The sequence below is a fragment of the Hyaena hyaena genome, unplaced genomic scaffold, assembly GCF_003009895.1.
Source record: "Hyaena hyaena isolate Hyena2069 unplaced genomic scaffold, ASM300989v1 scaffold_51, whole genome shotgun sequence".
Classification (NCBI taxonomy): Eukaryota; Metazoa; Chordata; class Mammalia; order Carnivora; family Hyaenidae; genus Hyaena; species Hyaena hyaena.
Window position 1 is genome coordinate 4,381,546 of NW_024080683.1, and position 8,445 is coordinate 4,389,990.

The following is an 8,445-nucleotide window of genomic DNA, read 5'->3' on the forward strand; positions in this document are numbered from 1 at the left end:
TTTCGCTCAGCACAACACCCTCAAGGTCCATCCATGTTGCTACACATGCCAGATTTCATTCTTTCTCACTGCCATGTAGTATTCCATGGTATCGATAAACCACATCTTCTGGAGCCATTCGTCCGTTGATGGACACTTAGGCTCTTTCCATGTTTTAGCTGTTGTTGAGAGTGCTGCTATGAACATTGGGGTACATGTGCTCCTATGCATCAGCACCCCTGTATCCCTGGGTAAATTCCTAGCAGTGGTCATAGGGTGGGTCATAGGGGAGTTCTATTGTTAGTTTTTTGAAGAACCTCCACACTGTTTTCCAGAGGGGCTGTCATCACACGTATTTCTGATAGGACTTCGATACAGATAAGTATTCTCCCTTCCCACTTAAGAAGGGAAGGACTTGGTGGTTTTGCTTCACTGATCAGAGATTGAAGTGAGACCCGATAAATGTGGGAGTGCCAACCAGGGCTCAGAAGCTCAGGCATCAGCTGCACAGAGCTGGGTTTTCCACTCCATGGCTCTGCCTCAAACTTTCTCAGCAACTCTGGTAAAGGTGTTGCCTATTCTTATTCTTGTGGAAATCCAGACTTCTCAGCCTCCCCAGATAGGCCTTTAAGGCCTTAACTTTAATATTATAGGATCAGAAGACTCCCATCAAACTAAATATGGCCAAAGAGCTCATTACCATCCTTCTCCATGGTATGGCGGTCATTAGTGTCAATTTCACATATTTCTTGGATCTCTTGCTTTTGTGTGATGTAATAGGATTGCACTCCTCTGCACTTAGTTTGTAGGTGGGTGTGGTCATGTGATTTGCTTTGGTCTACTAAATATAAGCTTAAGTGATGTGTGACCTCTGGGCAGAAGATGTAAGGGCTAGCTTGTGCTTTGCTGTATTCTTTTTCCCTCTGGCGTGACAACCAGTAACATTTGGGGTAGTGGCTGCTACATCAGCCTGGGTCTCTGAGTAACTACAAATAATGCTGACCCTCAGTGGACATGGAAGCTTTGTTTATTATTTGATTTAAGTAATAGAGATTTGGGGGTTGTTTGTTACTGCAGCATAATCAAGTCTATCCTGACTAATACAACAGGGAAATCCTGGAACCTCTAGTCAATACACTATATATTGTCACTTACAATTCTGCTTCTGAGGAGTGATAATATGGGAAAAGGCTTTCTGTATAACAAAAAGAAAAGAAGGGTAAGATATAAAAATATACTTTATCATTAATGCTCTATTTAAAAAATGTTTTTAATATATCACCACACCCCTTTCTCCCAAGGAAGTGAAGCAAAAATATTTAAATACCTGTAATCATTATATCTGGAAACTTATATTGTTTTCTTCTTTTAGATTTTCTAAATTTTCTTTGTACTTGAATATATTTTAAAACGTCCCAGTGTTGGGGCACCTGGGTGGCTCAGTCAGTTAAGTGTTCAACTCTTGATTTTGGCTCAGGTCATGATCTCGTGGTCGTGGGATCAAGCCCTGCATCAGGCTCCACACTGAATGGAGCCTGCTTGGGATTCTCTCTCTCCTTCTTTCTCTGCTCCTCTCTTCCTCATGGGCACATGCTTTCTCCCTCACTCCCTCTCTCAAAATAAATAAATAGACATTAAAAAATAAAAAAATAAAATATCCCAATGTATCACTTTTAAGTACCCAGGGGTGCTTGTTAGATGAAAAACGATCTCTCTCTCTTCTTACCTCTCACTGTATATATCACCTTTTTATATCCTGTATAACAAATACATTATACAGAAGTCTCCATTGGGTCCTTGTCGACTTTAGGGAGCAGAATGTTATACCCTTTTTCAACAACACATACCAATGTCTTAGTTGCCTTTCAGAGTTTCTTAACCTAGTGAGCCTACAAGGAGTGGATCCATACTCCAAGGATGTAGAGGTCAGGTTTGAGACCATGGCTTCTCACTCTCATACAGGCCACCAAGCTATCAACTAGAACAACTTCAGGAGTGGATTCTGATCCCATGGATATATATCATGCTTCCTTTAGAAAAAAAAAAAGTTACCCTAGTCATCATGACATGGTTTGTTAGAGTTTTCAAGCCATGTAACTGACTTCCTCATTTTACAGATGGCAAGATTTGGGCTAAGGAATGTTACGTGACGTTCTTGAATAGAAATAATGACAGAAAAATAAAAGGTCTTGTGATTCCCAGTACAGTGCTATTCATTCATTCACTCTGATACATGCACTAAGGGTCTGCTATTTGCAAGACTGTGTCAGTAGGCTCTGTGGAAATTGTAAGGATGAATGAGGCATAGCATTAGTATTCCAAGACTCTTAACGATCAAGCATTGGAGATAAGGTACTCAAAACACTGTTTCTCTTGGTGTAATTCGGGCTAAAATGAAAAGAAGCCAGATGTCGATATACCCCCAGGCAGTTGATCAAATCTGTGTTTGTTTTGTTTTGCATGAGTCTCTTGTCTTCCCCTCAGGAACTTCCACCTAATAACTGATCACGGCCTCCACATGCCACCATGGTCCAGGTGCCTTCTCTGTTAGTGGTTTCCAATCTTTTCTTTCTTTTCTTCCCAGTGTAACCCCTTCATAAAGGAAACATTAGACAGAATACCTGTACATACTGTGGGAAACTTTAGCCCTCCTCCCGTGGGGGGACTTCAGCCCTCCTCCCAGAGGAAGGCCTCCTTTACTGTCACTACTACTACACACACTTCTGCCATGAATGCGTGGGGCTTTTTCCCCACCAGAAGTTCTCTGTGACACCAGCTTGGTGCCCCACAATTTAATCAAGCCTGACACTGTGTCCCTGGAGATGGCGTAAGATCTCACCTGTTAAGAGCTCAGTCCCATAAGACTGCCCTCCGCACCCTCCACTGCCCTCTTCAGATGCCAATGGCCAGCCCAGGCTGTCACCTGTGCTGCTGACCAATCAGCTATAAATAATCTCAGGTTCCTACCATCCCCTCCTCGGGTTCCGTGAATTTGACAGAGTCGTTCCCAGAACCCAGGGAAACAGTTTACTTACTGTTTACCAATTTATGATAAAGGGTAAAAACAATACAGTGAACATCTGATAGAAGAAATGCATGTGGCAAGATATGTGGGGGCGTCCACACTCTGTGCATGTGCCACTCTCCCAGTACCAACTTGTGCTCACCAACACAGAAGCTCCTGGAAGCCCTCCTTCAGGGATTTTTATGGAGGCTTTATCACAAAGACATGACCAATCATTAACTTCATCTTCAGCTCTTCTCCCCTCTCTGGAGAACAGGGGTGGGGTGGGAGGTGGGCCTGAAAATTCCAATTTTCTAACCATAGTTTAGTCTTCCTGATGACCAGCCTTCATCCAGGAGCTCATCAAGGGTCACCTCATTATGGGGCGCCTGGGTGGCTCAGTCAGTTAAACGTCCGACTTCAGCTCAGGTCATGATCTCACGGTCTGTGTGTTTGAGTCCCACGTCGGGCTGTGTGCTGACAACGCAGAGCCTGGAGCCTGCTTCAGATTCTGTGTCTCCCTGTCTCTCGGCCCCTCCCCTGCTTGCACTCTCTCTCTCAAAAATAAATAAACATTTAAAAAAAATTTTTTTTAAGTCACCTCATTACAGCAAAAGACGCTGCTATCATCCAGGAAATTTCAAGGGATTTGGGAACTCTGTCAAGAAGTGAAATCAAAGACTGAATGTTAGAACAAAGATGTTCCCAGTGCTCTTATCATGTAAAAAATTACAAGTGCTTTAGGAATTCTGTGCCAGGAACCCCAGGCAGAGACCAGTATATATTTTTTCTATTATCTCACAAAAGCAGATTAAATCAGTGGTTAAACTAGACTGAGGGGTATATACACCCTACCTTAGGTCTCTGCAAAGGCTTCTTTGTGCTTTTTGGAACATATTCGGAAGATCATGAAGCTCTCAAGCTATCACTTTATTCCAAAGCCAACCTTATACCTATTCTCAGAATCCTCAGAAATGCTCACCCTGCATCAGCTTCCTTCCACATAGAGCACGGCTTTTGTAGGGAGGGTGGGGCTGGAGGAGGAGACAGTAACCACCTCATTCACCTGGGCTTGTAGGTGTTTTTTTTTAATGTTTATTTATTTTTGAGAAAAAGAGAGAGTGAAAGCAGGAGAGGGGCAGAGAGCGAGGGAGAGAGAATCCCAGGTAGGCTCCATGCTGTCAGCGCAGAGCCAGATGTGGGGCTTGAACCCATGAACCATGAGATCATGACCCAAGCAAAATCCAGAGTCAGACACTTAACCGACTGAGCTCCCTGGTGCCCCTGGGCTTGTGAGGTTTTAATTGTGTGAGCAGTCTGCATATTTTGTATAGTTCTCTATGGCTTTACAGAAAGTACACATAATACGTGAAGGCTCAGAGATGGAGAAAGTATCACTTTAGGCTGGGACAATTAGGGAAGAGGGAAGGCTTCATGGAAGAGGTGACATTTGCACCAGGCAAACATGGGAATAACAGACTATTCTAGATAGAGGGAACACAAGGGGAACGGCAGAGACAGGGAGACTTGCACATCTATAGGAAAAGGCATGTGATTCCAGCCTGGGAAGAGCCAGGTGTGAGATCAGAGGGAAGACGGTTGGGGGCTCTGCTGTGAGCCAGGACCTCCAGGTGAAGGTTAGTTGTTGCTCCTTAGGCGTGCATGCCTCGTTTAGGGTTCAGCAGGGATGGGAGGGCACGCTCAGGAGGGGTGACTGAGGCAAGCTTACTAGCTACAAAGGCAGGAGGGGGGCGGTGGGGAGGGAGGTTGAATGACCTGAAACTGGCAAGAGCAGGGAGAGCTGAGGGGAAGGCATAGTTACCAGCATGCTGGTGAGAACAGCAGTAGGAGAGGGTGGGCTCGCTCGTGCATTTGCGGGCAGCTGACAGATGTCGGAGCACGCTGGTCTTGGGTGGCCCCGTTCACACGTGTCAGAGTCGGTGCTGGCTGTCGGTGGGGCCGTGTGTCTTCAGCAGGTTTGTCCGTGCTCTTTTCAACATGGAAGTGTGTGCAAAAAGAGCGAAGAGAGGGCAGACCCCAACATGCAAGTGTTTCCATCTGCATCACTTTTGCTAACATCTCATTGGCCAAAGCAAATCAGATAGCTAGGCCAGGTGAGCCTGCAGCCTGTCGGGGAGGCTGCTGAAGGGTGCGCACCCCAACCTCATTATGATGCTCCCTACCACCTTCTTTAACCCCGAGTCTGAGGGAAAGCATGGCATGGAAGCCGGGGAGAAGCGAGCCCAGTGAGCAGCCCAAGATCATCCTCCAGCGCGCCTAGCAGGGTACCTCAGGGTGGCAGGAACCAACAGAAATATCTGGCCCCATAGGGAACTTCCGAAGGTTTCAAATAGGGGAGCCCCGTGTACTGTACTCCAGTGGCAGTGTCATTGAGCCAATGGCAGGTCTGAGAACAGGGAAGAGGCCTCTTGCAACAGTCTGGAGAGAGAGGCTGAAGACGTGGATGAGGGCAGTGGTAGCAGGGGCAGAAAGCAAGGTCTTGAACTCTGCTGCCTCCAGATAGGTGAGCTTCTCCCCTACAGCCATTTCTCACTCCAGTCTGTTCTTGAGAGGTTATCTGTTTTCTAATCAGAAAAGTGATGTTCTTATTTGTGGACTTCTCTCTCCAGATTTGAACCTGTAATTTCAGGAGTTGGGGTGACCTGATGGGACGTCCTCAAGAAGGTTCTGGACTCTGAACAAGAATCCACTGGCGTGCAGAGCTCGTGGTTTGCACTTGTCCAATGGCTTTGTAGCTCCAGCACTAAAGTGGAGACTGCAAAGAGGCCTGGCCGTGGTGTGCTCAGAGCAAGTCAGGCAGCCCGCCCTTCCCAGATCCAGCACTCTCCTCTGCAGCCATGACCCTAAGCAAGCACTACTGCACTTTAGAAAATGACCACCCTGGACCTAGACCCCAGTCAGTGCTCTGAGTCTCATCCTTGCTGGCAGAATGAACACAAAGGGAATTTCCACCCCTAAGTTTCCAAAGTAATTTCCAGAAGAAGAGATGAGTGGAAATTTTCAGTTACAGAAATGGATAAATTGCCAATAGAGTTATTTTTATCCACTGTTTCCTCTGGGTATATTGGAAAAGCCTTTTGAGGCTGTTAGACAGAGCTTTATGCACAGCCAAGCCATAACTGGCAAGTTATATGGCTTACGGAATCTTGACAACATCTCAGTTGTTTAACAGAAAGCATTTAAGTACACAGTGGGCAACTAAAAATCATGGAGAAAAGCTATTGAGTATTTTTGCAAGGTTTGAATCACAGAGCATTTATTTTAACCTGTAATGGGTCATGTGGATGAATTTTTTTCAACTACATCTTACCTTTAAAAAATTGTTTTCTTAACCTTAGAAACCAATGGCATACATTAGAAAACTTTAGCACGCTAGTATGCTATACCTGCAAAGATTTCAGATGGGTATCCATACTGATCAGAGTCCCACACTAAGGCTCTTTTCCTGGTCTTCTCTGTGACTTTAAACTTAACCCTTCAGGGACTCAGTTCCATGTCTGTGACACAGGGACACTCATTAGGCAAGGCTTTTGATGCTTGGCACTGTAGAAATGCTGTGGAGTCCCCTTTTATGCATGTCAAGGGTAACTGCATGGAGCAACAACAGGCTAATCATGTTAAATCTGGTCTGCATACCGGGGTCATGAAGCTCAGGGCACCTGCTGATCCAGGAACTGTCCAAATGTGTACGTTATCAGAGCAGAGTCTCAGATATAGAGGGTTGTCTTTCTCAGTTTTGAATCATGAGGATTTAAGCCCATGTTACATCTTCTCCTTAGGCTCTAAGCTCCTGGAGGGCAAGGAAGGAGGAGGAGTTTGTCAATCCTGCAGCCTGATGCATGGAGTAGATGCCTCATGCATGCTTGGCTCTGAGCCTCATCATAATATTGAAGAGAATGGTGACACATTACATTCTTATTTTTTATGACATCACTGTGATTGGCTAAAATGTATGTAAAGGCAACTCTTAAAACAAAAGAGCTGGATAAACACTAAGTCTTTTTTTTTATTTTTTAAAAAAAAAGTACCTTTTACAAAGGGAGCAAAAATAGCATTTGGGAGAGTTTGAGGAATTGAGAGATGCCAGACAAACAAAAACCACCTATGATCTCATTATCTCAGCACAAGTATTTTCATTTTTGCTGTTTGCATCTGGTTCTTGTCCAGACATATACACAATCTCAGCTAGAGCTGTCATTTTCAATCCTTTTTTTTCAAATTTATCATCGTACCCCAAGCTTACACCTCTGTTGTTGACTAGTCCTCCTAATGAATCTCTTTAATGATGCTTGAGTCACAGATCATAATGAGATTGGATTGGGCACAAGCTCTGTTCATCTCCTAATCACTATAAGCCTGTTTTGACTAGTGGACCACAGTGACATTTGGGGTTCCTAAGGATTGGTGTCATTTCAGAGAAGCATTTAGGAATCCCTGAAAAGCCTGGGTATTTCCATTTCCCTCAGTGCACAGACACCTTCAGGAATGACTTCAGGTCCCCTTGGGGATAGCTTGGAGGAGGATCTACAAGTATCTATGGCATTGTTGCAGGGTCCTTTCTAAGAATTTGGGGAAGAAGCTGTAATTCTCAGTTGTGAAAACTCAAGCCAGATTTCTATTCTATAGATCAAGCCATGCTTTGGTAGGCTGGCCAACTACTTAATTCTTAGGGCCAACTACCACTAAAGATTTCCGATGCGTAAAAAATTCTGATTGCTTTTCTGGGCTCTTATCTCATGAAGTCAGGAAGCCCATATCAGCGGTAGCATTTCCTACCATCATCTTTGGGCTACAGAAAACAGACATCTGGGGGTGCCCAGGGTTGTGGGGCTCCCTCACTAATGCATTTCTCGATACTTTAGTGAAGGGAATATCCTTTGGTCCCTTTCAAGGGGGAGGAAAGACACACAGGTTACACACGACAAATTACCCCATTATTCCTAACTCCTTAAGCCTTTAGGATCCTATCTGTCCATTATTCCAAAGAAATTCTATCACCTAATGTCCTTGTTGCACATGGGGATCAGCCAACCAACTTCGTAAACAGACCACTCCCATCTGCCCAAACCAATACGTTTGTTTCCGCTTGCTTTCCCTGTATAACAAAACCTATGGCTTCTTTTTTATCATTTATGTGTTTATGATTTTGTAGTTTAGCAACTTAGGCTGGGTTCAGCTGGGACAACTCATTTCTGCTCTGCATGGAGTTGGCTGGGCTCACTCATGCATTTGCGGGCAGCTGATAGATGTCGGAGCACGCTGGTCTTGGGTGGCCTCATTCATATGTGTTGGAGTCGGTGCTGGCTGTCGGTGGGGCTGTGTGTCTTCAGCAGATTTGTCTGTGCTCTTTTCAACATAGAAGTGGATCCAAAAAGAGCAAAGAGCGGGCAGACCCCAACATGCAAGTGTCTCCATCTGCATCACATTTGCTAAAATCTCAT

At 44.9% G+C, this 8,445-nt stretch overlaps 1 protein-coding gene across 1 annotated transcript in view; it reads left to right on the plus strand.

The window, feature by feature from the left end:
* Positions 1 to 5,724, plus strand: part of PDCD1LG2 (programmed cell death 1 ligand 2) — a 55,284-nt gene extending 49,560 nt beyond the window's left edge. The window contains exon 7 of the mRNA XM_039230869.1: positions 5,614 to 5,724. Within this exon, the coding sequence (XP_039086800.1) occupies positions 5,614 to 5,619 (6 nt within the window). The 3' untranslated portion in view covers positions 5,620 to 5,724. The remainder of the gene's footprint in view (positions 1 to 5,613) is intronic.
* Positions 5,725 to 8,445: the final 2,721 nt, after the last annotated feature.